This window comes from Eptesicus fuscus, chromosome 5 (assembly GCF_027574615.1).
Source record: "Eptesicus fuscus isolate TK198812 chromosome 5, DD_ASM_mEF_20220401, whole genome shotgun sequence".
Classification (NCBI taxonomy): Eukaryota; Metazoa; Chordata; class Mammalia; order Chiroptera; family Vespertilionidae; genus Eptesicus; species Eptesicus fuscus.
The window spans coordinates 31,201,875-31,228,640 of NC_072477.1; the positions used below are offsets into that span (position 1 = coordinate 31,201,875).

Below are 26,766 nucleotides of genomic sequence, written 5' to 3' on the forward strand. Positions count from 1 at the left end.
ATTTTGTTCATTAAAAAAACCCAAAGTACAAGTCGAGCACACAGTATGGGGCAAGCACTATTCTAGGTCCTGGAAATACAGAGTTCCTTCCCTCATATCCTAATAGGTGGGACAGACAAACATATGTATAAAGTGGAAGTTTTCTTCTGATTGTATTTTTCAGTAATGTAGGATTCATGATTATCAATTGAGAGTAAAGATGGGGAAGGAGGTGAGGAAGTGTTAAAGGTGTGAGGAGAGAGGAGTAGGTATGAATAGTAATCTGTGAGTGTGGAGAAGAGATTGGGCAAAGGCAATCTATCAGGTTTGCTGAGCAGCACTAATGTCTACTTGAGGCCAGTGGTCTTGAGTTTCACTAGTATCTGTGAACATAGTTATGTGTTTTACTCCATCCATGTCAGGTCAAAGGTGTACAGATATAGAAGTAGGTAAAGAGTTGGATTTAACCAGAGTTAGAATTTGGTCAGGTGAGTAAGAGGAAAAGAATCAGGGAGCTCAGGGGATCAGGGATCAGGGGTCAGGGAATTGAGGATGCTTGCAAGAGAGTAGGTTGAGAGCATTTCCCTTGGATATAGGAAACAGTGTTTTGGGATGCAGAAGGACAAGTGAATCCACATGCTGGCAAACCAGAATGCAACTTTTAATCCCAGAGCAAGGACGTTTTACCTTCTTATTGTGAAAAGGTGCCAGTGATTGGAACAAGGGCCCAATTCTGTTGAGGTTTTGCCAGAATTGATTGGATTGACATCAATCTCCTACTTCTGGTATTTTTACCAAGAAACGTATGGTTGAAAGACTTGAGTACACTGGCTAAATCTGAATTTTATTTCTCAATGGTATCTGGGATAGTAACTATAAACTGACAGCAGCCAACTAATTTGAGTGTAGCTCTTCTTCAAAATGAATTTTATGATCACCAAAACTTCATGCTCGGTTGTTGATTTTTGCCTTTAAAATGAATGGCACTGAGTGATGTCAGCAATACCTTTGATTTATACTGTGATGGATGGTAGCAAAAACCATTGGAGGGGAAGGAAAGCAGTTTGGATGAAGTAGTTAACATGTAGCAGGAACTTTATAGTTTTTATCACGCATTTCTATAATTCTGGAAACTACTGCTCTTATTTTACTGTTGAAGGTCCTGACACCCAAAGTCTGACTGATTTCCAATCCCATGTCATCTCTATGGCACAGTGCTGACTCATTCTTTCCAGTGGAAACTTATTGTTTGGGTTTAAAGATGTCCATTTTTCCCTACAAATTTTTCACCTTAATGGTATTTCCCCCCTGCTCTTCTTTTTAACAAACAAAACAAAACAAAACAACAAAAAACAACAACAAAACAACAACAAAAACCCAAACCAACAACAACAAAAACACACACAAGTTGAGAATACATTGATTGGTTCTGACAGAATTGTACTGTTTTGAATCAACAGAATTTACTGAAAATAATACAAGGGGGCAAAGTGTTTTTGTTATCTTTTGTTCCTGGTATTGAGGTCTTGGAACTGTTGCTCAGGTAATCAGTCAGTGGTACTCAATACATCATTTATAATAATACAAAGGGGAAAAATTACAGCCAAGAAATCCATTCTGTTGATTAGCCATATGTGTTCTAAAAGAGATGGCTCAAATCTCTGCCCATTTATACTGTAAGTATTTTCAAACAGATTCCAAAATTGCCAAGACACTTACAGTGTGAAATGTCCTGTGCCAAATAGTTATGGCATCTTTGTGCCAATAATGCCAATAATTGAGACAAAAAATTTTCTGTAGGATGAAAATAAAGGAAAAAATAGCAACTTTCCCCTGTGGGAAGCCAATAATTTTCTTTAGAGAGGAAACAACAGATGAAATATGAGTAATTATACCATGTAGTCTCTTTGGCCAAGTGTATAATTGTTTACCTAAGCTTTTTTCTTATGGATTAGAATCTTGTATTGCAGTCCAGTAGATTGATTTAACTGCCTCTGCAACTTCCTTTTATTTTTAAGATTAAGCAGTCCATGACATAGAGGTTAATTGCAACCCAATAGAGCTAAACTAATGTTTTATTAAGAAGGAGTTGGCATCCTGAGCTTTTAGGAGAACAAATGTTCTCATAATACCATGAACAACTTACAGAGCAACTATTAGGCTCTTCATATTCATCTGTCTGTTCACATTATCCTGTATCGACCACGTCTAAGTAACATCAGCGAACTGTGCTGAGTAATCAGTCACACAGTCAGGTCTCTGTAAAGGTGAGATCAGTAAATGTATCTCTGGGAGAAGTTAGAACTGCTGATGTGTTTTTTTCCCTCTGACCTAGACAGTGTGGCTGCTCAACTTTTTCAAAGTTTGTACAGTGGGGGTTGGTGACAGATCAAATGAACTAATTTAGCTAATAACATAGGCGGTTCTAGACGTGTCCAAGAGCACAGAAGGATAGGCCTAAGGAAATTCACTGAGACATTGTTCGTGATAGTGAAAAATCTAGAAACCACTGATATGTACATGAATAGAACATATGAATGATCAGGAATGAGCAAATGCCTAATTTTCTGAGATGATAAAGTTTAGGCAAGAATCAGTGTCATGTGGGTGCGTGTAGAGGTGGAGGGATGGAAGGGAACTGGAACACTGTCATGTTTCTTATAGCTTTTGTTTCTTCAGTAACTTATTTGATGAGGTAATCTGCTGAAAGTGAGGCAAGGCAGCTGGTAAAGGGGTCTTGAGAAAAATGATGACTATTTAAGAATGAGGATTACAAAAAAAGCCCTAAACCTAGGAAATGGGGGAACACATTCCATTTGGTAATTTGTATTCTTCCATGTGTCATTGAACGTATTCCTTCAGTATATCCTCAATGTTTTTTCCAAAATATTTTCTGGGTAAACATTGTACACCGGGTATGAAAATAGGCTGGTCTTTTAATCCAATACTCAGATGTACCAAGGGGTATAACATCACCTGACTTAGAAATATGAAAGTTCAATAAGTATCAGATTGACTTGGAAGTTTCTAAAAATATTCAGTGCAATTATAGTAATCAGTTGATGTAAGAAAGAAAAGTGACCACAAGGAAATATTTGAACACATATTTTGCCAACATATAGTTACTATTATCTAAAGACATTCTTGTCACTTTTATCCAACAAAGCAAAACCAACCCTATACAATGCAATGGGAGTACAGAATTTTGTGGACAGAGCCATGTTGGCTACTGGGACTGTATTATAGATATGAGCAAAACACAAAGGCCACACATAAAAATTACTTATTATTTTACAGCCACACTTGAAATATATGATGAGTCTATATAGAAGTAAAATACTTTTGGTTGATACTTGTCATTAGTTCTGGATGTTATGCTATTTCTGAGATCATTTGAATATTATCAAGAATGTTGCTTATGTGTGAAAAACTGAGACTTTCTCTTCTTATTTTTAAGGTTGGACCAAATTTGCCCGATTGACACGGGCTTTGACAAATAGCCGAAGTGTTTTGCAGCAGCTCACGCCAATGAATAAAACAGAGGTGGTCCACAAGCATTCAAGATTAGCTGAAGTAAGTGTGAAACTTACTTTGCTTTCCAAGGTGGTGGTGGTGGTACATTACCCCCCTCCCAAATGATTCAGTATTGATATTTGTGGCTATTATTTTACAAATGCTTATCTGATAATTTATTTTTCCTTTACAGAGTTATAGAAATTTCATATATTTTTTTTATTTTCTCCTACTTTTGAAATTAGAAAGCAGTTCATAACATCCCAGGTGATGTCTGTGGAGTGTGAGGTGTCCTTTGAGCAAATGAGATAGGGAGTTCATGCATTCATCCATTTATGGATGCAGCACACACGTATTGAGGGTTTGCTCTGTACTTGGTACTCTGCAAAGGATGTAGGTATGAAATAAGCAATGGGCTCTATCATTAAGGAGCTAAAAACCTAACAGAGGAATCCAGTAATAGGATGTGATAATATTTTGACAGGTGCAGTGGGAGCATATGCGGGGCTCTGGAGAGGGCTACCTGAGTGAGATGATACCGAGGTTGAGTGAATCTTGAAGGACAAATATAAGAGGCAGGTAAAGAAGGTTATTTCTGCCAGAGAGGCCAGCATATACAAAAGCTCAAAAAGAGATAGTATGATGACTTTGAGAGTGACTTCAGTGTGGGTGAAGTTAGGTGGGGAAGGAAAGGTTAAAGTGGCATATAGTGAAACAGTGGTGGTTGGTGTCCCATCTGCCAGGGAAGTGACATGATTGCATTCATCCTACAGAGAAACCTCTTAATGGGAGATTGGTCCCAATGGTTTCCTTTGTAATCCCATATTTTTATTGCATTAATTTAAAAAAGTTATTCTAAGAAGAGGCCCATAGATTTCACCAGATTGCCCAAAGAGATCCATGGCACAAAAATGTTTAAGAACCCCTGCTTGACCTGGTGGCTCTGTGATGAATGAGTAGATAGGGAAACCAGTTAAGAGTTTCTAGTGGACATTCAGCTGGGATGACCATGACTTTAATGAAGGGAAACAGAAGCAGAAGTGGGCAGATTGCAGACACATCAAGATCAGAGTCAACATGTTTGTTGATAGGTTAGACTTGAATGTGAAATAAGGGGATGAGTCCAGGTCAACTCTGTGTTTTTAGTGTGGATCACTAAGTAGATAGTGAGTGCTGTTGGCTAATAGAATGGTAAATATAAGAGGAGGAAGAGAAGGTTTGGAGGTAATGATAATGAGTTCAGTTTTGAACATATTGAGTTTAAAGTGCCTGACAGGAAATCTGAGTGGAGACTTATGGGTCAGGTGCCAGAGGGATATTTGAGTTTGTATTGAAGGCCTCAGTGTCATCTTCACAGATATGGCTGTTAAAGCCAAGGATTAGACCATGTTACCCAGAGTCAGTGTATTGAAACCAGAGAGAAAAGGAATGAGCACAGAACTCCGAGGCAGCTCAAAGCTTTATTGTTCTCGTGTCTTCTGTAATCTTCATTTGTCTTTCTGATATGAATGATGTCAAAAAGCTGATCAAGGTACCAAAACTATGCTGAGCACTTACTGGGCATTCACAAAATATTCTGAGATAACTGAGAAAAGAGAAATTAAATGCATGTGTTCATCAGTTTGTTCTGCTGGAGAAAGGCGAGTTGAAGTGCACAGGAGTAACTTTCTTCACTAGCTGAAGATATTAGTTTGGTTTGGAGAGGGTTAGGAATTAAGTATGTTCCTTGAATTTGAAGGGTTCTGCCATTGTTCTCGGACCATAGCTAACAGAGGGACTTGTATTGTTTTATGCTCTAAATAGACCTGTTAGCTTTGGGAGAGAGTCATACTTTTATGAGCGGACATGTTTATAAAAGCCCAAATAAGACTTAGCACTAAGTATCCTATCTAATAATAGACAAATATGCAAATTGACCATACCTCCGACACACACAAGCCACGCCCACCATCCAATCAGAGCAAGTATGCAAATTAACCCAAACCAAGATGGCTACAGCCACAGAGAGCAAGGTTTCCTAGGTAACAGAGGAAGCCAAGCTTTCTGCCTGCCCTGGCCAGGCCTAAGCCTCCACTCAAGCTACAAGTTTCAATTATAAAAAGGTAAAAAATTCAAACAAATGGCGGCAGAATGGAGCTTGAGAGAGCAGGCCAGGGTTGCCGCCGGCAACAGGGGAAGCAAAGCTTTCCGCACACCCTGGCCGGGCCCACCCGCTTAAGGCAACGAAGTTTCAATTATAACCCCAACACAAATGGCTGCGGACCTCGGAGGGAGCCCCAGGCTTGGCTCTGCTCCAGGCTACAAAGTTTCAATTGTAGAAGGAAAATAAATTCCAGATACCAGGGCCTCTGCTTGGGTTGCCAGGGGGCGTGGCCATCCTGCAAACCACCATAGGCCCCTCCCTCAGGCTGCCCCACACCCCAAGGGAACCCCCACCTGATCTGGGACGCCCTTCAGGGCAAACCAGCTGGCCCCCACCCCTGTACCAGGCCTCTATCCTATCTAATAAAAGAATAATATGCAGATTGATCATCACTGCAACACACAATATAGCTGCCCCCATGTGGTCTAAGATCCTGCCCCCATGTGGACACAGGATGGCCACCACAGAATGGCCAGCAGGAGAGGGCAGTTGGGAGGCACCCAGCCTGCAAGGGAGGGCAGTTGAGAGGGACCAAGCCTGCAAGGGAGGGCAGTTGGAGGTGATCAACCCTGCAGGAGAGGGCAGTTAGGGGTGACCAGGCTGGCAGAGGAGGGAAGTTGGGGGCAAACAGGCTGGCAGCAGAGTGGTTAGGGGGTGATCAGGCTGGCAGGCAGAAGCGGTTAGGGGCAATCAGGAAGGCAGGCAGGCAAGTAGTTGGGAGCCAGCGGTCCTGGATTGTGATTCCAGGCATGCTTGCCAAGTGAGTGTACAGAAGGCACTCCCAGAAATGGATGTCCAGCAGTGCCGTGGGTCAGTGTTGGTGTTGGAGGAGGCCATTGGGAGGAAGTGATTGCTGTTTGACCCTTGAGCTGGACCTGGGCAATTGGTCCCCTTCCCCTGTCCTTGGAATGTATGCTCAGTTCACCCTTCCCACAGTGGGAGCCATTTTCAAGGACATAGTCTTGAGAGAGCTCTGTGTTAAGACCATCAGTACAGCATGCATGACTGAGCCCAGTGCAGGTCTACATGTAAACTTTCAAGATTCTGGTAGGTGGGTGTAGAGATCTACTCATCTGCAGTCCATCCAAGATGAGCCTTGTGCAGAAGTTTCCTTGCTTATTAAAACTGTCACCTACCATCTGGAGTGGTCTGCCTCTTTATTCGGTCCCTTACCCTCTGTATATGGTACCCGAATTTGTGCATCAATGATTGGCCACTGGAGAAAAAGACGGATGGAGCAGCAGTCAGATCAACTTTGGTAGAAGGATTGGACTTGGGATGAATTCCTTTGAACTAACTTTGGTAAAACTCAGGAGAAGAAGGAGATGGAATTATAGGGTGTGACTGGCCTTGAAACCAGAAGTCATGATAATGGGCTGTGGTTTGACTGCCAGTAAGTATGAATTCATTTCTGACTGTGCAAATATGTCCACATTATTTATATGTGCATTTTCTCTCTTTTAGGTTCTTCAGCTGGGATCAGATATCCTTCCTCAGTATAAGCAAGAAGCGCCAAAGACGCCACCACACATTATTTTACACTATTGTGCTTTTAAAACTACTTGGGATTGGGTGATTTTAATTCTTACCTTCTACACCGCCATTATGGTTCCTTATAATGTTTCCTTCAAAACGAAGCAGAACAACATAGCCTGGTTGGTGCTGGACAGTGTGGTGGACGTTATTTTTTTGGTTGATATTGTTTTAAATTTTCACACGACCTTTGTGGGACCTGGTGGAGAGGTCATTTCTGACCCCAAGCTGATAAGGATGAACTACTTAAAAACTTGGTTTGTGATCGATCTGTTGTCTTGTTTACCTTATGACATCATCAATGCCTTTGAAAATGTGGATGAGGTAAGTTTCTCTCTCTCTCTCTCTCTTTTTTTTTTTTTTTTTTAGCACTGTGGATCATGTTTTGAGAAAATTAGGATAAAAGGAACTTGTAGATAATAAAAACTTCTTTTTAGCTACCAATTAACTTTTACCTCCTTTTCCCACCTGATTTCTGGTTGAAAAGACTAATAACTAGGAAAATGGCTGAGGTTGGAAGTTGTGGTTGGGAGAATTGGAGGCTCTGGTTGGAAGAGGTGGAGCAGAAGAAAAACAGCAACATTGGAGTCAAATACAGTTCATGAACTAGATAATTGATTGAAAGTTAATTAAATACATGTATTTACTTGAAAAAACTGTAGCCTTTTAAAACTCCATACATCCATAGCTCTTTTGTTACCATATATACTAGATATATATATATAGTAGCAGTGGTTGGATTAACATAAGAAGAAAACTTTTGTGGCAAAGCAGTTCTTGAATTTTTGCCTTTTTGGTTTCTTTATAGCTTTTGCTGTAAATGTATCTAAGTTTATTTTTAGTGAGAGACTGTATTAGATGTCTTCTGATATCTTGTCTAATTGGAGATTCTGCTAATTCAGTGTTATCCGCACAACAAAAATACTTGAAACATGTATATTTTAAAACAATTTCATCCAGAGTTTCTTAGCCTCTAATTTAATAGTGGATAATTTCAACTTGCTACACCAAGCTAATGCAATGCAACCAGTCATCTCAACTAATAATACATAAATGAGCCAATATAGAATATATCTGTTATTAAAATGTGTTCATAATGATATCACAAACTTAATTTCCCTGAAGATTCTATACTGTCCTTGAAGACTTTCAAATGGAAAATTCTCCACTATGTTGTTGTTGCTGTTGTTGTTCTATGTGTGTTGGGAGGTAGATCTAAACTTTTCTTCAGTGACTTTCCTCCCCATAAAATTTTCTATTTTCAATCAACTTTAAGTATATTTAAAAATCTATTTGCCTGAATATTACATATAGACATTATATTTTGATACTGTACATGTAATTGTTAGTTTAAAAATTATGGTGAAAAAGGAATCATAGTAATTTATTTCCTAATTAGGGATTTTACCTATATCAAGCAATTAAAGGTACATTTATTTCTTTCCTATTTACCTTCTGGAAAGGGTTTCGAGGAATTGGTTTTGAAATGTTAATCTTGTGATAAGGGGATAATAAACAGAATTTATATTAAACTCACTAAATGGATTAATACATTAAAATTAATACATTCAGATTTCAGTTATTTAGAACATAGACATAAAGATTTCAATACAATAATCAAAGGATTGATTCAATTCATAGGAAAGAAAATACATTAAATACATTACATAATAAATGCATTTGGTATAATATATAAATACATCAGAAGGTCCTCAGCCTCATTCATATGAAGGAAAATACAAAGTAAAACGACACATGCCACTGACGTACTATTTTTAGCAATCACATTGTTAAGGTTAAGTAGCTGCTGACACACGAGGCTGAGGCTGGTGGGTACTGTGCCTGAGGAGGCGCCCTGCTCAGATCTCCCTGCAGGAAAACTGCTGCGTGGAGCGCAGCTAGTGTCCTGCTGGATCCGGCTCTGGTTTGGGAAAGCCAGTTGTTAGCAGCTTTCAAACTCAGCTTTCAGTGAGTCATCACACTGGCACACTGGTGGCTTGAAACTGCCCAGAGTGGAGTATTTACACCCAGAAAGCTGCAAATGCTACAAATACAGAACTTCTTTTAACTTGCTGTAGAACCGGTTGTTCATCATTTACCAACACACCACTGAACACAGTTGAGGACAGCTGCTGCGTTTTCTGATCACACACTGCAGCCACATTTCCCCAAGGCTAGGAATTTCCCCAGTGGCTAAGGTTGGGGGTAACATTATAACTCCTCTATTCCTGATCATTGTAGAACTTCCTATTGAGCAGTTTTTGCTCTGGACTTCCCCTTTACAGGTACTGTAGTCTGAGGCTGTTGCTACCCAATCATTCATCCCCTTCTTACAGGTGTCAGAACTGCACTGTGGTCCTCCCTCCTCGCTTTATCCTTCCCAGGCATTTATTTCAGTAAAATCCGTGCACATCTAACCCTGACTTGGCATCACTCCCAGGGGACCCGAGTTGATAAAGTGATGGTGTGGGCACTCTCATACATTGCTCCAGGGAGTATAAATTGGTAGAATATATGAAGAATAATTGGCAATATTTGGTTTTATAAAAGGGCAGAAGCTAGAGGAAGCCGCTTTAAATTGTTCGGAGGATTCTTTTGTTATTTGCTTCCATGTCACCAAACAGTAAGATTATGTACCTACCACTTGGCTTTTCAGTTTTAGGTCTTGTCTCCGACTTCTCACTATGGAATTTGAGGTTTTAAACCCCCCACCCCCCGCCCCGTCCTTACTATATACATGCACTATTTCCATCACCCCCTTCTCACAATATAGATTTATCCGTTTGGGGTTCAATAAATATTGGGTGTCTATATCATTAAGACTACAAATATGCTACTTATAGCTAAGTTGCAGCTATAATGCTCTGGTTACTTTTCCTTTTTGTACTTTCCATTTTCCTGAGAGTTGCTAACTGTCTGTTTTTATCATTTGCTTGTCACTAATCTCTCTATCAATTGTCGAAATCTCTCCTTATTATAATAATGAAAACAATATTCTCTCAACATCATTTTCTTGAGCAAATATCTCTTCTTTCTACCCTCCCATCATATTGACAGTTTGGCTAGCTATAATATTCCAGGCTAGAGATCATTTCTCTTCAGAATTTTGAAAGTCATAATGCCACTGCAGTCTACCTTCTAATAATTCTGTTAAGCAACTCGGAGCCATTGTGATTTCTGATCCTTTACCCATGACCTATTTTCTGTTTCTAAAAGTTTGGTGTATCTTTTCTGTCCCAGAGCTGTAACTTACTCATGAAATGCCTTAGTGTGGGTCCATTTTCATTAGTTTTCCTGAGCACTGACTGGGCGGCCTTTTCAATCTGGAAAGAGCATGTCTCGATTTTTTCTTATGTTCTTCACCTTCTCCCCCTTTTTCTCAGGTTTATTTTTTTTCTTCCAGCAACCCTTTTATTTGGATATTGTACCTACTGGACTACTAGTCCTCTAATTTCCTTGTTTTTTGTTCCCCTTTCCTATTTCTCAATATTTTATCTTTTTGCTATATGTTCTGGGAGATATCCTCAATATTATTTTCTAAGTTTCTTTGTACCTAATAATGTATTTTTTTTCTTTTCTTTTTTTGCTTAAGGTCTATTGGTTGATACTATTAAAGCTAAATTCAATTTGGTATACATTTCTACCCTTTAACTTTTTATCATTCTGGATTATTATACTGTAGCTGTATTTTTCATAAACAGTCTATAGATTTTGAACATCTTCCTAATTGGCAAATTTTATCTATGTAAATTTACTGAGATGAATTACACTTTAATTTACTTATAGGGTATATTATTTTCTATTTTAAGCTGCTTTTTCTTTGCTATTCTCTGTGTTTTTTATTGTAGTTTTCTTCTATCTTTTGGGTTGATTGAAGTTTTCTTTAATCTCCTGGGTCTCCCCACTGGTTTGGAAGTTTTTCTAATTGATTACTCTTAACATCAGGATCAGTATTTTCACATCAATATTTGACTTATTGTTGTCTTTTCTCTTCTCCTCAATAATTCAAAGACCTCTGTTCATTTTCTCATCTTTCAAATTATTATTGTTTTGTACTTTGGTTCCACATTGTTTTTAACTTTCTCTTTTTAGTTATTATATTATTGTCTTATTTAATTACAGCATTTATTTAGTGTTATCCACATGTCTACCAGTTTCTTTGCTGATATAATTTTATATATTTTTGGCCTTCTATTTTTAGTTCAGTTCCTGTAGGCTGCCTCTTCATTATCTATCATATAATATCCAATTTTCTGGAACATGCTTCTTAAAGGAAGCCTTCTTACATTATTCCCAAGCAACTCTAATGAATATCTTCACCATCTTTTATCTTTACTCACGTACATGTACATTCCTATTTTAAAATTACTTTTGTTTTGTTGCTTTATGTGTGTTCATGAGCACTGTACCAATTGTCTGGTGATCTGGGTTTATGCCTTCTCTAGGACATATTTGTTGTGAATGGTTTCTCTGGCTGTCAGTCCTAACTGTAAAAAAAAGAGAAGGAATGCCTGCCTGACTTATATCACAAGGTAATTATGAGGAATAAATGGGAAAAGAGACATGAATGAATTTTGCTTGTAGAATTCTTCCTGTCTGAGGAGTATTATTATTTCATTTCTATATGTTTCTTTCTTCAGCTTGATTATAAGCCCTGTGATGGTGCAGAATGTGGTCCATCTCCTTGGTGATCCTTTCTTTGCTCTGAGTGCTTAGTGGTGACTCACTGACTTAAAGCAATGAAGTGTCAGCAAGGTTTAGGAAATTGTACAATGACATAAAACAAACTAGAACTTAGCAGTGAGGAAGTGAGCTAATGGTGGCTTGGGAAAAGGCAAGTCTGAAAATCACAGTTTGATCCTTTAACATGATGCAGGTCCACAATGACTTAGAGGCCTTAATAGCACTCTTTATTTTCAAGACTGTCTCAATTGCTGTGCTCGCTGAAGGTAATTTGATTTACCAGGAATTCATGAACTGGATATGTGATTTTTAAAAAAAGAGAACTGGAAGGCAGGGAAGACAGCGTCCATTAAAGAAAAGCATTCTGTTTGAAAAGAAGTAATGCAGATTTCCTCGAAACCATAACAGGGTAAAAGATGTTGTTACTATGCATCCAAGCCATAGAAACAAGCTGCCTTGTGGCGTGCATTTGGACAGCTCTGGGAAGTCCAGAAAGCGTGATTTCTGGGAGAGGAGGGAGAGCCGAATTAGAGAACATCAGAAAAAGATGGGAAGCTGCAGGTAACACGCTGTTTGGTAGCATAATTGAACTTAGGAAACATACTATGGGGAATTCAGAGGACAATGAGTGGTATCTGTAAGTGGTAAACATGACAAACTAGGTCAGTACAAGTGGCAGCTGGGAAAAACATAACCCATGCATTGTTTCAGGAGGCAAAATAAATGAGTCAGTGACTGCAGAGTGGAAATATATAAAAATATTTCTAATTTTCAGAAAAGTTTATGGGAAGTAATTTTCTTTTTAAAAATAATTTACACTATTACAGATGCGCCCATCCTCCTCACCGCTCTTTGCCCATCTACACTCAGCCCTTGCTTTCTCTTCCCTCTGACCAATACCACACTATTGTCTGTGATCTATGGGTTATGCATATACAGGGTGTCTCCCCCAAAATGCTTACACACTTTAACAGCTGATAGCTCAGTTTTGAAAATGAAATGTATTTTAATAAACATTGCCTTTATAATTATTCAAAGTGTGTGTATACATTTTTGGGGAACACTTTATATATTCTCTGGCTAATCCCTCACCTTCTTTCATCCAGTCCCCCTTTCCACCTCCCCTCTAACAGCTGTTGGTCTGTTCCATATGTCCATACCTCTGTTTCTATTATGTTTGTCAGTTTTTTTGTTCATTAGATTCCACATATAAGTGAGATCATGTGGTATTTGTGTTTCTCTGAGTGGCTTATTAATAATTTTAAAAAATTTAAATGAATTATTCTGGTCAAGTGTCTACCTGCATCACTTCATTTTAGCATTTATGTTTACATTGTACATTTTTATTTCTTATCTAATAATCAAAATAAGAATTGGAACTCAAAGCAGCTAATTATGCTTGTAGATTTTAATGACTTTTGTCAGCCTAGAATCTCTTTTTGTCTCTTTTATTGAATCTTAGACCCTCTTTCAAAATAGCGTGTTAGAAATTGCCATTCAATACAATTTGATTGCCATTTTTTCCACTAAAGCCTATAGATAAATAAAAATAATGTTGGAGTGGTATAGGTAGGAATTATGTAATTTTTTTAGTGTTTCTAGTTTTAATCTTTTTAAAAAAATATATTTTATTGATTTTTTACAGAGAGGAAGGGAGAGGATAGAGAGTTAGAAACATCAATGAGAGAGAAACATCTATCAGTTGACTCCTGCACACCCCCTACTGGGGATGTGCCCACAACCAAGGTACATGCCTCGAACCTGGGACCCTTTAGTCCGCAGGCCGATGCTCTATCCACTGAGCTAAACCAGTTAGGGCTCTAGTTTTAATCTTATTAAATCCTTAGAAACACTGCCCAGTCCACCTTGGAATTGATTGATTTTCTTATCAGTGTGTTTGCCTAGCTGGTAAGAAACTTTATATTTAAGGGCAATTTTAGGATCACAGCAAAATTAAGAGCAAAGTATGGAGACTTCCCATATAGAGATTGCCCCCATACTGGTGTAACCTCCCTCATTATCAACATCCTCCACCACATTTATTACAATTGAACCTACATTGGCACATCATTCTCATCCAAAGTACATAGTTTACATTGGTGTTGTATATTCTTTGGGTTTTGACAAGTGCATAATGATATGTATCCAGTATTATAGTAATGTACAGAGTACTTTCATTGCCCTAAAAATCATCTGTGTTCTACCTATTGATTCTTTGTCCCCCGAACCCTTAGAACCACCTGATCCTTTTACTGTCTCCATTGTTCTTCCTTTTCCAGAATGTCATGTAGTTGGAATCATACAGTATGTAACCTTTTCAGATTGGCTTCTTCACTTAGTAATATGCATTTTAGATTCTTCCATGTCTTTTCATGGTTATGAACTCATTAAAAAGAAAAACTACTGAATAATATTTCATTGTCTGAATGTACCATAATTTGTTCAGTTTGTTCATCCAATTACCTACTGAAGGATATCTTAATTGCTTTCAAGTTGTAGTAGCTATGAATAAGTTGCTATAAACATCTGTGTGCAGATTTTTGTGTGGGCATAAGTTATCAACTCATTTGGGTAAATATCAGGAAGCACATTTGCTGGATCATATGGTAAGAATATGTTCAGAAACTGCCAAAGTATCTTTCAAAATGGGTGTGCCATTTTGTATTCCATAAGCAATGAATGAGAGTTCCTATTGGCCCACATCCTCACCAGCATTTGATGTTGCCAATGTCTGTACTTTGGCCATTGTAATAGATGTGTAGTGATATCTCACTGCTGTTTTAATTTGTAATTCCCTAATGATATATAAAGTTGGACATATTTTCATATGTTTATTTGCCATGAATATCGTATTTGGTCATGTGTCTGTTTAGATCTTTTGCTTGTTTTGTAATTATGTTGTTAATTTTCCTATTGTCAAGTTTTAGCTCTTTGTATATTTTGTGTAATAGCCCTTTATCAGATATATCTTTTGCAAATATTTTCTCCCAGTCTTGGCTTGTCTTCTCATTTTCTTTTTTAAATATATTTTTATTGCTTTTAGAGAGGAAAGGAGAGAGAGAAATAGAAACATCAATTATGAGAGAGAATCATTTATCGGCTGCCTCCTGCACACCCCACACTGGGGATGGAGCCCGCAACCGCGGCATGTGCCCTGACTAGGAATCGAACTGTGACCTCCTGGTTCATAGGTTGACACTCAACCATGCTGGACAGGCTCATTTTCTTGACAGTGTCTTTCACAAAACAGGGTTTTAAATTTTAATGAAGGCCAGTTTATTAATTTTTTTCTTTTATGGATTGTGCCTTTGGTGTTATATCTGAAATATAATTGTCATACCCAAGGTCACCTAGATTTTCTCCCATGTTATCTTCTAAATGTTTTATATTTTTTTGTTTTACATTTAGGTTTATTATCCATATTGAGTTATTTTTCATGAACAGTGTAAAGTCTATGACTGTATTCATCTTTTTTTTTTTGCATTTGGATGTCTAATTATTCCAGCACCTTTTGCTGTAAGACTTTCTTTGCTCCATTGTATTGCATTTACTCCTTTGTCAAAGATTAGTTGACTATATTTATAGGGGTCTATTTCTGGGCTCTATTCTGTTCCACTGATCGATTTGTCTATTCTTTCACTGATACCTTACTGTCTTGATCACTTTAGCTTTATAACAAATGTTGAAGTCAGGTACTGTCTGTCCTCTGACTTTCTTCTCCTTCAGTATTGTGTTGGCTACTCTTCACAATTTTTGCCTCTCCATATAAACTCTAGAATTATTTTATCACTAAACACAAAATAACTTGCTTGTTGTAGCTATAGATCAAGTTGAGAAGAACTGACAGTTTGCTAAATTGAGTATTTCTGTCTATGAACATGAGACATCACTCCATTTATTTAGTTCTTTGATTTCTCTCATCAGAGTTTTGTAGTTTTCCTCATATACATCTTGTACATAGTTAGATTTTTATCTAAGTGTCTCCTTCTTGTAGATAATAGGGCATTATCCTTTGGCCACCATGTTAACCTCTCTTTTCACGAGTTCCTTTCCATAATATTCTTATTCTCTAATATACATACATACATATATATATATATATTTATATATTTTTTTCTTTCTGTGTGTTTAGGGATTGCCTCAGGGTTTATTTAGGTCCCCATGCTGGGATCTCCCATTGGAAGTGTAAAACATTGTGGACAAATGAATACAAAGATAAAAAAAGGCACAATCACTAAACTCAAATGTACTTACCTTCTAGTTTGAGAGAAAAATTTGCTCACAAACTATTCAAGGTTGTGAATAAAAGAGATTGTAAGTAAAAGAGGAGTCAGTATGAGGGAGGAGATGGGGAAAGGATTGGAGAATGGGTAAGAGTCAGCCACAGGTTTCAAATTGGAACACGGTGGCAATGGTCTGAGCTGTTAAGTTCTATTCCAGGTCGGGATGGATGGTATAGAATGTTATCAAGGATGGGTAATAAATAGACATCTTACTTATATTTGAAAAATTTGATTACATTTTAGGAATATATTCTTTTGCATAAATTTTCCATAGAGACAAAGCAGTCTGTCTAACTGAGGGAATTAGCTCTGGGAGGGTCAGCAGTAACAAGTAATGAATACAGCAATGAGATTCCTTTATTTGACTTTTTTCTATATATGAATAGAGATTTTTATCTGTACTGACCTTCATGCATGATGAATGCTTCCTATTGTTAAGCATTAGGTAATGATTTTGATGTAGAGGCAAAGGAGGTGGAAATATATTACAATCTGTCTAAATATTATTTATTTATTTTTCCCTTAACTAACTATGGGTACTCGCATAGAAATTGCTCTTTATTGTTTTGTACATAGTCATTATTCCTATGCTTGAGAATATATCATTTCCTCACTCTTCTTTGAAGGAATTTCTAAACTTCCATTCCTACTCCATGTGGTGTTTTTATGACTTTATTTTATTCCATGATTTCATTTATGCTTTCACATAACAAATACTAACTGACAAGAAACATGATTATCTTTATATTGGAATTCTTCATCTTGAAGAAATCTGTTTTTTAGGCATTGTGCATAAAGGGTTAACAAAACAATTTCTCTGTCTGCATGAGAATTTTACCTTTGGTCAGCTGTCTTCTTTTTCCCCCAGGTAACTGATGCAGGAAATATGTTATCTATGCTTCTAGGCAATATTAGACATACTTTAAAAATACCCCTGATCAGTAAATTGCATATGGGCTGGGAAGAACTTTTAATGAACTATAAATAACCTGATGAAGACATCATAGTGTAAGAATTCCTAAATAATTCAAGTCTGAACATACCTCTGTGGACTCTGAAAGCTCTGCCTGTGTTATTATTACAGGTATTGGATTAGGTGGAGCATAATGCATCAAAACCTAGATCCTCAAACATTACCAAAACAACCTGTTGATAAGACAAAGCTGAGCCAAGTTCATTGTTGGCCATTACAAGGGAGAACACTATCTTGCAAATATATGGCAGTTTCTCAGAATAGAAAAAGAGAGACTTTATTGGGAACTGGAAGTTTGATCTATGATGGGTCTTTTAAAGGGGAGGGCAGGGGGAATGGGTTTTATTAGGATTGGGTAAGGATTAAGACTCATGAAATAATAGTCCAGGATTGGTGAAAACAGCAAGGCAAAGATTTTGAGGCATCGGATTCAAAGAGTCTTTAGGTGTAAACTGCCTGTTGATACTTTCTACTTAAGAGTTATGGGGGGATAAGGACACATATTAATACCTTAATCAATAAAGAAATTAAAAAAAGAGTTAATCGGTAATTGGGAAGCTCCTATAATGAGAAATGAAACCATTTTCTGGGCATGGTCATGGAGTCCTGGGAAAGCAAAGCCACACTAAGGACAACAGAGGCCTAGCACAAAGCCATGTTAACATAGTAAGTTATGGTTTCAGGTCTGAGTGTACAAGCTGAGTGTGAAGTTAGACAGTTTTAGTTTTAAGGCCTTTAAGTCTAGATGGTTTCAGTATCTTCCAATTGAGTCTCATTTTTACACTTCTGAGTTGTCCCCTGGAGGAAAGAGCACAAGCAGCACAGCTCTGTGGACTTCTGCACAGACAGTTACGAGGTCAAAGCCTGTGGAAGAAGATGCCTGATGCATTCCCTCTGATAAACAGTGATTTCTGCCCTATACCCTAAGAGTCTACTGAGAACAAGTATGGTCTATAACAGACTGTGAGTCTGAATGTTCACTTGGTCAGCATTGCAGACACAAATATGGGCTCTATAATTAAGTGCCTGGTGTGCATTTTTCAAGAAGATGTTTGTTTTCACGGTGATTTGTTTGTGTTTAGGTCATTGTGTCAGTAAAAATCAGCATTTTCAGTTACATTCCCATAGGATGAGTTATAAGTGGCCATACTCAAAAGTTGTTGTCTGAGCTTTTGCAGATATTGCAGTTGCTTTGGCCACAGTGAATGAAGAGGCCTAGATGACAGGAGCTTGTGCGACAATAATGTTATCATAATTACATATAAACTAGCAGAAATTTTTACCCAAATAGAATCCTGCTGGAATTTTAAAACCAGTTGTATTTCTTGTGTTCAATATTGACATCTACCAATTACATTTGATAATAGCATATCTATTTAAAGACAGTGTCACCGATATTGGTAAAGAAAGTAATCATAACTAGGAAATACAATTTCCATGTACTGAAGTCTGTCAGTGAATAAGATAAAGTTATATCACTAGGACGGTTCATTTCTGCTCTTTGTGTATGTTAAACATACATTAAAACTTTAAAACATATATACATAATTTCAGATAGTAATATGCTTAACAAATAATAATACAAGGCATTAGAGAATAGATAATGACTCTGGTGATCAGCATTGAGCGATGTAGGAAAGCTTTGTAGTGAGGGCTAACTGCAGCTGTTAGGTTAGGAATTTATTTTAGTTGCAAAGAAAAGAGACTCAAGTGACCTCAAATGGTGGGAGAGTTAATATAGGATGGATTTTTTGGAACACTGGGAAAGAAACAATGGGACCTTGGGAACTAGTATGTGGTCCTGGACCATGGCAGCTCTGGGAACCTCGGCACAGCTAAGTTGTCACATTAGGGAAGGGAGCCCGGAAGTGGGCACTAGGCCGAAGGGCTGGGAAAAGAGGGACAAATACCTACAAAAATAAAGCTGCTCTTTGACCACTTTCTTCGCATGTCTCACACATGCTTTGCCAGTTTTAAAAATTATATCCTTAACAATCTCATTGTCACGTATTATCATAAAAATGGTTGGAAAAGAGCCACTTTTAGAAAATAATTTTGGAAGACATGACCATTTACTCTGTTCTGTAAGATGTCCCAAAAATGTATACACACACTTTGAGTAATTACAAAGGCAGTGTTCATTAAAATATATTTCATTTTCAAAATTGAGTTATCAGCTGTGAAAGTGTGTATATATATATTTTTATGGACGTCCTGTATTTTTGCAGAGTTTGTAGGTGTTCACTTGAGTGTCCCCCTATTAATGTGATTCACTTAGTCCTGTCAATATACTTATCTATTTTCTCTTTACCTGCATTCTTACCTTCTCTCTCTCTCTTTTTTAATCTCGTGGCTTCCATTCCTGAATCTTTGTAACTTTCACTACATCATGGCCACATCAGCCTTTCTCTAACTTAACCCTTATTGCCTTCTGCTTCATTTCCTTAGCATTTCTTGGACCAGTTATTCATACTATAAAACAAGGGTCTTAACCTCTTCAAGGATGGAGATAGTTAGGGGAAGTGTCTGAGGAGGTGACATTTAAGCCCAGACCTGCAAGATCAATAGGAATTAGATGCATACACAAAAAAGGAGTGGTTGGTAGATTAGGGAGAGTGTTTTAAACATTATGTTTGGAGACCCCCAGGTGAGAGAATATGAAACTTTTGAAGAAAGGAAAGAAGATTTCTTTGACTGGAGTACAGAGAAGATGACACTGTAGAGGCAGGCAGGTTGTGGTAAGGAGTTTGGATTATTGTAAAAGCAGCAACAAGTTATTGAAGGATTTAGAGCATCCATCAACATAGTTTGCTTGTACTTTATCATAATGTTTAGGATATACTTCTTTTTAGGGTGCAAGTTTTGATCATGCTTTATATTTGCTGTAGACCCAATGGATATTAAACTTTTGCACTCGGATGTCGAGTGTGACTCGACACGGTTAGCATTAGAATAAAGGAATCGAGAAAAAAAGCAAGCGAGTGCAAAGGGATATTAAAGAGAAAGTCTTTTCCACAAGAAGAATGCATTATGGATATGGTTGAACATCAGTGTCTGTTCTTCAACTATCTATCTATCTATCTATGGATGCCACCATGTTTTGATAAGAATATAGACTGGCTAACATAAATTATTTAAATTGAAGTCCTCTACTGAAGCATGTTAACTAATGCATGGAATAAGGAGGATTATTTATTTCCTCATGGATCTTTTGGTAGCATGAGTTGGAGAAGTGAATTCTGAATAGGAAGAAGGCAATAGAATTTGTTATCTGGGTTAGAAGTTCAGGTAACAAATGTAGTTTGTAATTTTCTTTTAGTCTTTAAATTGTGCTGTATAAAAGGAAATAGAAATGGACTATGTAGTCATCCATGTATAAAACATACTTAGAATAAGAACCCAATGGGTATGAAATGGAGTTTATTATTGTTTGATAGTTTTCATCTAGTTGCCTGATATGGTACTACCTGTGAAGATGAAGTAACTATTAATTGTTAATTATAACATTAGTGCCAGAGGAGTAAGAAGTTACTATGAGAGATTAATGTATTCATTTTTTCAGTAAATATTTGGTGCCTACTACATGCCAAAGAGTGCTAGAGAGCGTTCAAAAGAATGTTCAAAGGAATGAGCATGATATGAGCACACAATCACAAACAGACAAATGTCAAGAAGGGAATGTCTGTGGTCCTTTGAGATTATATAATGAAATGACCTGACCTAGACTGGAGAGGAAAGTTTCTCTGAGAAAGCAGTGACCGAGCTGAGATCTGACATATGAATAGAGCAAACTAGGCTAAGGACAGGGGTATAAGACAGTTGTAAAACACTCCACTGAGAAATAATAGCAAGTGCATGAACTTCATGTTTGAGGGGCATAGCATATTTGAAGAACTGAAAGTTGAATGGAGAGTGAGCTTAAGAGTGTTGAAAGATGAGGTTAGAGTGGTGAGCAGGGGCCAGACCATACAAGTCCATGTAAACCAAAACAGATTCTAAACAAAGGAAAAATAGGGGATAATTTGTGTGTTTTTTTTTGTTCACAATGCTAGATCCCCAATATTTAGAATAAACTCAGTAGACATTTGGTGAGTGGATGAATGAAATCATGTATGGCAACTTTTTTGTTTGCATTTAAAGAATGAGTTAGAGAAAAATAAATAAGTCCTTCTTGGGCCATTCTTTTATATTTCTGAATGTACCATCACATTTCAAAAGTCCACCTAAGTATGCAGCTTATTGTCCATCCTTATATTAAACATCCATCCTTATATTAAATCTCTCATCACTTGAGGTCACTTGAATATTTTTTCTTTGCAATTAAAAAAAATCCTAACAGCTGCATTTAGCTCAGTACATGCTTTCCTACATTGCTCAATCCTGATCATCCCAGTCATTATCTATTCCCTATTGCCTTGTATTATTTTTATTTGTAGAGCATATTACTATCTGAAATTATGTATATATGTTATAAAGTTTTAATGTATGTTTAGAATACATGAAGAGTAGAAATGATCGGTCCTAGTGCAGGTACTAATGTGCTTTGTTAAATTATACATTATGCTCTAATTACAGTGAGTTCCAGAGTGTGCTCAGACAGTGACGTGGTGAGGAGCAAGGGGTCTGAAGCAAGACTGTCTGTAGTTGAATCTTGGCTCCTCCTTTTACTAGCTGCATGAACTTAGTCAAATTACTTACCCTATCTGGGCTATGTTTTAATGACACCTTTCATGTAGGGTTGTTTTGAAGATTACATTTTTAAAATACACATAAAGCTCTTAGAACAGTACCTGGCATGTAGTAAGCATTCAGTTTTATTATCACCATGTCTGTCTTCCAAGTAGCTATGAATGATCTTGTTTTCTGATTGGTTTACTGTGTGGAAGGGAGTATATGGTACAGGATTGTTGCAATCTTTATTGCATCCTTCTATCCCTGTATGTCCAACTGTAATTCTACCCCATTCTCCTTCCTCCCCACCCCCATTTTCTTCCACATTGCCTAATAGTGTATACTTTTTAGTTTGCTTTTTCTGACAGTCCTTTTCTAACTATGTCTTATGTATCTCCTATAGCAGTGGTCTGCTCAGTAGAGAAATTAAAGAGAATTTCTCTTTCATACTTGATGCCATACCTTTATATATGTCAAAGCTACATTGTCTGCTTTATTGTCCATATTTTATTGTTAAATTACATTTAGTTTATTACTGACTAAAATCCCCAAATTCACTTCATCTGCATTTACTTGTGTTGCATTTTTTCCCCTTCATGTATAACATATGGCTTAACATATTATCATACGCTGTGATTTGTAATGGACACTAGATACCTTCTTCAAAGGGTTTAGAATTTCCTGGGATGCCAGGCATACAAACAGAGACTTGTAATAAAGTGTTATTGTGACAATTGTTATAATAAAGATGTACAAAGGTGAATGGTAACACAGAAGGACACCTAACTCTCATAGTTAGAGAGAGGGTGAGGGTATGATGATGCATATGGTGGTGGTAGGGTGGTTGGGAAGAAGTCAGAGTAAGGCACATGGAGGAGAGAATGTTTGTCATAGGCTGTACATAAAACCCTAGCCACCAAGAGTGTGGGAGGGACAAACTTTTTCAGAAGAGGGCACGGCTTGTAATGTAAAATGAACCAGAATGGACGCTGTAGGAGCTACACGTTGCTGAGGGTGATAGAGCATAGACAGCACACGGAGGAGCTGGTCGAGGAGATGCTGATTAGGCAAACAGGTACCAGGCCCTGAATGGCTTTCCATGTTATAGTAGAAAGAGTATCCTTAATCCTATAGCATTAAAGATTTTAGATTAGGGAAGGACATGATTAGATTGATGTGATTTTAAAGAACACCAGGCTGCTCACCTGTATAGTGTGATCTGTGAATTAAAGGAAGTGAGACTAGAGGTACGATGACCAATGGAGAGGCTATTCCTTGTCACACAGTAAGAGAAAACATGAAGTCCTGACTAAGGCATGACCTTAGAAATGGGAAAGAAAGGAAGTTTTTGAGAGATTTAAAAGGTAGATATGGCCTGGCTGGTGTGGCTCAGTGGTTGAGCATCGACCCATGAACCAAGTGGTCCTTGATCAGGGCATATGCCAGAGCTGCAGGCTCGATCCCCAGTAGGGGGCATGCAGCAGCAGCTGATCGATGTCTCTATCAGAGATTCTTTTATCTATCCACCCCTCTCCCTCTCTCTCTAAAATAAATAAAAACATTTTTAAAAAAGATATGTATTGAGCACTTGGGCATTTTGATGGTAAGATCCTCTGGACTTGATAATCACCTGTATGTGGCAGGGAACAGAGGAGCTGTGGCTCAGCCCCAGCTCTGAGGGACTGAGTAGATAATGATGTCATTAAGAAGAGGAGGAAATGGAGAATTGATTTGGGAGAGGAGAAGGTTTCCCTTTGGGACCTATCACCTTTGAGCATCTATGGGACATATAAATGGAATGCAACTGTAGGCAATTGGCTTCTGTATCAGGAACACATTAGATAATTTTGTGCCAAGAAGTGAACCTCTGAATCTTCCATCTATAGAAGTCAGTTGAAACATTGATATGCATTAAATCAACCAAGAAAGGGCTGAGGGTAAATTATAAAGAGATCCTAACATAATAGTAGCATGGAGAAGGGTAGCCCTAGAAAATGATTTTGAAAGAAATGTCAGTTGGGGAGTTGGCTAAGACCCAGGAGAAAGTGGTGGCATAAGAACTATGTCAGAGAGTTTACAAAATATTTTGTAATATTAAGTGGTGTTGGACATGGCTATAGAAAATGTGCTTTTCTGTTAAGTGGAGTCCAGAGCAGGTGCCCCTCTAGGTAGACTGCCTCCTTTTGAAAAAAGCTGCCTACATCAGAGAACAGGAGAAAGTTTCCTTCGATCTTTGAGGCCTAGTCCTAGTAAGCCCTCATATTTCACATTCTCTTGAAAGTTGTGACTGTTTTTTAGTTTGAATAGGGATAAACATTCTTTCTTTTTAGAGAAAAGAACTTAGGTAGAAATGACTTTTCTTTGCAGTATTTAAACAGAGGTACTATGTTTTCTTTTAAGAATTTTAGTTAATTAGAGAACAACAGCAACACTGTTTTTATTTTTCCATTTAACCCTGAGTTTTCCATGCGTTTTGGCTATGGTTTCATTAGAGCAGAAGCAAAGCATGTTTATCTTAATGTCCCCAGGGCCCAACCCGGACTCTTGGCTTATAGAAGGTATCAACAAATACTTATTTTTGTCTTTCTTGTTTATGGTTACATAATTTCAATTTTTAGGGCTTCCAGATTCATTTGAATCTTCTACCTATCAACATCTCATGTCATTGAATTATGCCAATTCATCTTCTGCGTTTTATTAATGCTACTCTTTTGATCTGCCTAAAGTTTAATATTTTTTTTTTCTCTCCCCAAGTGTTCAAGTGAAATGAGAACTTATCTTAAGGCTTTATTTATGCCACAACATTGGAGAGTGGAAGTTGAAATAGAGCCAGGCTTAAGGACATCGGGATTGAAACAAAAAACTGCCAGGATACTTTTGCTGCTCTTTCACTTCCATGAGAGCTTCTATTTCTGCTTCTCTTCGTTTTCTTTCTCTTTCTTTCAAGTCTTTATTTTGAAAAATTTCAATTATATAGAGTATAGTATAACCAAATGCATTTTTAACCTTAACTGTCAAGAACTTTATGATGCCATAACTTAGAGTCTTATTAATGTAACATCTGTTCCACTACCCTAACCAATTCCTCTGTGTTGGTCAGAAATAAGCTGAGAGTAAGTTTTGGCAGATTCCTTGCATCCCTTCTGGGAGACAGAATTAGCACTAACGATGTCATGAGACTTGGAGGTGGTGGTCAGATGAGAGGCTTCCTGGATCACTGCTCTATCTTCCATCCTCTTATCAGGAATGCATTTATCCTATCTTCCCAGGTGGCTTATTTTATGCTTCAAAAAAACAAAACAAAACAAAACAAAAAATAAAAACACACCAAAAACCCCAACTATGGGACCTATTGAATGAAGAAAGCCTATGCTATATTTCCATTTAAATAATGTTACATTTGGAATTTTAAGCTTCTCAACAAAATATGATTTAGCTGCTGTTCCCTTTTGATAACCTTTTCTATGACTATTGCTAGAAGATGATAAGATTTGGTAGGTTATGTACCTATTCGAGGTTAACTCTTCACTTTCTCAGAGCTCTACAAATTTAGTGCTTATGACTGTGGTGGGAAGTAGTGGAACCAACACTGACATTTGCCTGTTCTTCCCATATGCAGAGAGGTATTTCCCTTGTGCTTGCCTGTGAGATCAGGATTCTTTTTTTCAGACATTTTGCTGTTTATGGCTATTATAAAGTGAGAAATAAAGAGAAATCTTCTAGAGGAAAAGTTTTATAAGAGGAGAAATAAAATGTCTGAACTCATCACCCTATTTCTATACTCTGTGTATATTGCATTTGAACATTATTCTCCTTTGTTTATTTTCTGTGCTATTTAAACTGCACTTATAAAAATAAATTGGGTTTTTCTTAGATAATGAAGTGATTTGTGTAATAATTGACAAATAAATACCTATTTTTGAGTAGGAAGAAATCAGCATTTGAAAACTTTCTTTATAATTTCAGCTTTTTTTGTGGACATAAAGTCAGAGCTCTATTATGATTATGTTCTTAGTATATAAGTGATTGATGATCAAGTTCATGAAGGTGAGCCATTGTACTGTTTTATTTTCTGAAAGCGTGTGTCATTTCTTTTCAGGGAATCAGCAGTCTCTTCAGTTCTTTAAAAGTGGTGCGTCTCTTGCGACTGGGCCGGGTTGCTAGAAAATTGGACCATTACCTGGAGTACGGAGCAGCAGTCCTCGTGCTCCTGGTATGTGTGTTTGGACTAGTTGCCCACTGGCTGGCCTGCATATGGTACAGCATTGGGGACTACGAGGTCATCGATGAAGTCACGAACACCATCCAAATAGACAGTTGGCTCTACCAGCTGGCCTTGAGCATTGGGACTCCATATCGATACAATAGCAGCGCAGGGATATGGGAAGGAGGACCCAGCAAGGATTCACTGTACGTGTCCTCTCTCTACTTTACCATGACAAGCCTTACAACCATAGGATTTGGAAACATAGCTCCTACCACAGATGTGGAGAAGATGTTTTCGGTGGCCATGATGATGGTTGGCTGTAAGTATCTTGCTTTCTTTAAAACGTTTTTCTTCTTTACAAATTATTGTTGTTGGCAGTTTTCCAGGCTCTAAGTTCTGTCAGGATTAAAATGAAACTGCTTTGTTTTCAGAAATGTGTTTAATCCATATTATTTGCATTGGTTTACTTTTTATTCATCTTTAGCAAATAAAAAAATGCAAAATAATATATCTTACTTTTTAGAATCTATTAACACATTTAAAACAGTAAGGCTAGAGTGATACAAACATTGACATGGAAACGTTTCAATTTTATTCTGTTCATAGTAGCAGAGCTCATTCCAAGGGAGACCAGCATCTAGACAGGCTGCATCTGGCGCATCCCACAGGTTTTGTTGGCAATGCATTAAATTCCAGAAAAGCAGACAGGAGCTGTTGTGGGATACATAGTTTAGAAAACATTTTACCTAGTAATAGAATTACTGAGTTAAAGTTGATTTCT

At 37.5% G+C, this 26,766-nt stretch overlaps 1 protein-coding gene across 1 annotated transcript in view; it reads left to right on the top strand.

Moving 5' to 3' along the window:
- Positions 1–26,766, top strand: part of KCNH5 (potassium voltage-gated channel subfamily H member 5) — a 258,352-nt gene that overhangs the window by 37,726 nt on the left and 193,860 nt on the right. Inside the window, exons 5-7 of the mRNA XM_008138968.3 lie at positions 3,437–3,552; positions 7,100–7,492; positions 25,878–26,304. Of these exons, the coding sequence (XP_008137190.1) occupies positions 3,437–3,552; positions 7,100–7,492; positions 25,878–26,304 (936 nt within the window). The remainder of the gene's footprint in view (positions 1–3,436; positions 3,553–7,099; positions 7,493–25,877; positions 26,305–26,766) is intronic.